Source organism: Chinchilla lanigera, unplaced genomic scaffold (assembly GCF_000276665.1).
Source record: "Chinchilla lanigera isolate Chin_1 unplaced genomic scaffold, ChiLan1.0 scaffold00023, whole genome shotgun sequence".
Lineage (NCBI taxonomy): Eukaryota > Metazoa > Chordata > Mammalia > Rodentia > Chinchillidae > Chinchilla > Chinchilla lanigera.
The window spans coordinates 27,804,501-27,808,057 of record NW_004955424.1 but is presented as its reverse complement, the minus strand read 5'-3'; the positions used below and the strand labels follow the sequence as shown (position 1 = coordinate 27,808,057).

The 3,557-nt window shown below is 37.5% G+C and overlaps 1 protein-coding gene across 7 annotated transcripts in view; it reads right to left on the bottom strand.

Moving 5' to 3' along the window:
• Positions 1–3,557, bottom strand: part of Mtif2 (mitochondrial translational initiation factor 2) — a 26,894-nt gene that overhangs the window by 15,049 nt on the left and 8,288 nt on the right. For all 7 annotated transcript variants that reach the window (XM_005385790.2, XM_005385793.2, XM_013514615.1 and 4 more), the window contains 2 exons: positions 1,839–2,010; positions 981–1,141 (listed from right to left, as the gene is read on the bottom strand). In XM_005385790.2, the coding sequence (XP_005385847.1) occupies positions 981–1,141; positions 1,839–2,010 (333 nt within the window). The remainder of the gene's footprint in view (positions 1–980; positions 1,142–1,838; positions 2,011–3,557) is intronic.

Below are 3,557 nucleotides of genomic sequence, written 5' to 3'. Positions count from 1 at the left end.
GTACCGGAGAAAAACCAAAAAAAAAAAAAAGTATTACTAATATCTTAATCAGAACAATACAAATTGAAATTTATAATGAAAACTTATAAAACACCAGTGAGAACTTCAGGGTTTTCTTTTCATGCAATAATTTCAAACTAAAACTTGTCATATTTCTAGAATATAGCTACTTTCATAAATGTACCAATTGATATTCAATCTGGAGAAAGATAACAGATCAAATCAATAACTGTATAGACAGGCATTCCTACAATTAGCAAACCACAGCTGCAACTGCCCAGAGGCACAGAAAAGCAATTTAGTACACAGTTAGTAACTCAACATTTGAGTCTAACAAACGTAGATTTAAATCCCAGTTTTGCCACTTACTATGTACTTCAGGCAAGTTATTTAATTTGAATAAATCTTAGCCTCCTTATCTATAAGTGGGCAGATCAATACCTACCTCATGATAATGTAGAGACGAAGCAAATAAGATGCTTAGTGAAGTATTTAAGTGCTTGGTACATGATAGCTATTATTTATTAACAACAACATTATCACAACATAGCACTGGATGTTGTATGACCTTAACTGAGAAATTTAGGCTCATTAAACCAAATTAAGAATAAACAATAATAAGGGCAGTGACATGATTTTCTTCTTCTTCTTCCTTTTTTTATGAGACAGGGTCTCGCTATGCAGTTCAGGATGACCTTGAACTCACTATGCAGCCGAGACTGGCCTTGAACTTGCGGTGATCTCCTGCCTCAGCCTCCTGAGTGCTGGGATTACAAGTATGCACCACCATGCCCAGCCAATTTTCTTATAGCAAGTACATGACTTTCAACCAATTGCTCTATATTTTCTCAATCAATGGCTTTAAGCTTTGGCCTTCCCATTTATCTTGAAGTTATATATTTCATATCAGGACATTTACTTTAAAAAAACAAGTGTGTGTGGGGGTCCCAGGCACATTGTAAAGTAATTTATGTTCATACCAAGAAAGGCACCAATGTGCTGAGTGATGCCTCCAGCTTCCATTGCTGCCACTTGAGTTTTTCGAAGTTTGTCAAGTAATGTCGTTTTCCCATGATCAACATGGCCCATTATAGTAACAACTGGGGATCTTGGGATCAATAAAGCTGGATCTGCCTGTGGCCTACAATGAACAACAAACGAGTTTCATTTCTTAAACATGAGAAACACCTTATAACTGGTAAATTGGTTTGTAGGTATTTCTGTGACTACCTTTAACAATAAAGCCTAGGGGCTGGGGATTTAGCTCAGCGGCAAAAGCGCCTGCCTGGCAAGTGCAAGGTCGTGAGTTCGGTTCCCGGTACCGGAGAAAAACCAAAACCAAAAACAAAAAAAAAAAACAATAAAGCCCAAAGTTCAAGTTTGATGACATGTAACTACTTTCCCCTTCTCTACATACAGTGACTTAAAAGAGATGATGTAATGACTCCCTATTTATGGTTTGCCCAGGTCTTTTTTTTTTTTTGGTTTTACTCCGGTACCGGGAACCGAACTCATGGCCTTGCGCTTGCCAGGCAGGCGCTTTGCCGCTGAGCTAAATCCCCAGCCCCTCCTATTTATGGTTTGTATCTTCATAGCAATAGGAAAAACTGAAACAAATTTTAAAATTCAGAATAAAATATACACTCAGCATTTATGAAAAATAACCCTAGACTTTTATAATAGCCTGAATATACTTTCTGTATATTTACTTTGAAGAAGTTTGGTCTATACTCACAAATCATTTTAATTAAAAAATAAATTTCAAGGTAAATTTTTACATTAAGAAGTGTGATTTAAGTGCTGTAGTCTCCTCCCTCCAATGTGCAGTTACGTTTTACCTTTTTACAGCATCTCTGTTTTCTCTGACTTTGTCTTGTTTTAATTTGCTCCACTTCAGCTTCATTCCTGCTTTCTTTATCACTTCCTTGATGCAGACTTCATCTAAATGTGAATCTGCCTCTAGGGAGTCTATGTCAATAGCAGTGTTCAATAAACCTTCATATACGCAATCTGGTTGGAATGAAACAAAGTTTTAAAATCATGAATTAAATGCTTAAAAAAAATGACCTGTATTAACCAAAGTCTATATAAGCAGTACTCTCAATGGGCTATATACATATATAAACTGTTTCTCTAATGTTAAATCAAAGGAGCTGAGAAATTTCTTCTTTTTTAAAATATGATACAGCTCTTGTCTGGCAAGCCTGAGGTCATGAGTTCAATTCCCAGTAACAAAAAAATAAATAAATAAAATAAAATATGATACACTACTGACATTTCTGAATGTGTAAAAATACGTGAACACTTATACACCTTCTGAATCAACTGAACCATTAACAAAGCATTAAGCTGTATATATATATGTTTTGTACTCTAACTTGATCACAGTCTTCTCTTTGTAACCTTGCAGCCGCATATCATACAGATAACAAGGGTATGTATTTAACAAAGTCAATTCTTACTATTTGGAATAGCTCTGTTGTACAGAATTGCAACAAATAATGACTAATAAATACTGCACCACTACTCTTACGGGAAAAACAGGGTTAAGTTTCTTCAAGCCTCTAGTAACACACCTCTTGTTTTATGTGCTTCTATCTAAAGATACTTTGAAAATATGTTGAAGTTAGGTGTGGTGGTACCTGTAATTCCAGCACTTTGGGAGGCCGAGGTAGAAGACTGCAAGTTTGAGCCCAGCCTGGCCACCTGAACAATTCAGGGAGACTATCTCAAAACAAAAAAATTTTAAAAGGTCTAGGAATGTAGCTCCATGTGAATTCCCTAGGTCAACCCCCAGTACTACAAACAAAAACAACAAAAAAATATATTTGATTTACCAATATGGAACTCAAAGCTAACAGCACTATAACTGCCCCTGAAAAGCTTATCTTGTGTGTTTTAGATATTTTCTTATAAGGCAGATCATAACTTCCTTCTGCTTAAGAACATGCAACAGCACTTCAAAACTATTACTCAGGGGCTATTTAAATAGCAAAATCAAAAACAAAAGCACAAAAACTCAAAAAACATGGTGCTCAACAGACCATTAAATGGTTACTTGAGCCACGCTTGGTGGCACACAGCTTGTAATCCCAGCACCCAGGAGGCTGAGGCAGGAGAACTGCAGCAAGTTCGAGGCCAACCTGGGGCTATGTAGTAAGTTCAAGGCCAGCCTGCACTAAAAAGACCCTGTCTCAAAAAACCCAAAACAAAATGACGGAAGAAAAAAAAAGGCTGCCTGTTTACAGTATGAGAGGTTAATCATGAAGGCAAAGAGTATCACCTTTGTAGTGGATCGATAACGGGTGGTCAACTTATAAACCCCAGCTGAACTGAGTGAGTGGTGGTGGGTGTGGGAGGCCCACCTGAGGACTGTTGTCAGTGGCATAAGAGGCAGACCTGGAGGAGAAGAAGCAGGCTATTGGGAGCTGAGAGGCTGTTGGGAGCTGAGAGGCTGTTGGGAGCTGAGAGAGGCTGTGGGGAGCTGGCTTTCCTGATGAACTTGGCTGTTTTCATATAACTACAAAAGTTTCCCAAGTAAAAAAATATATTTGAGG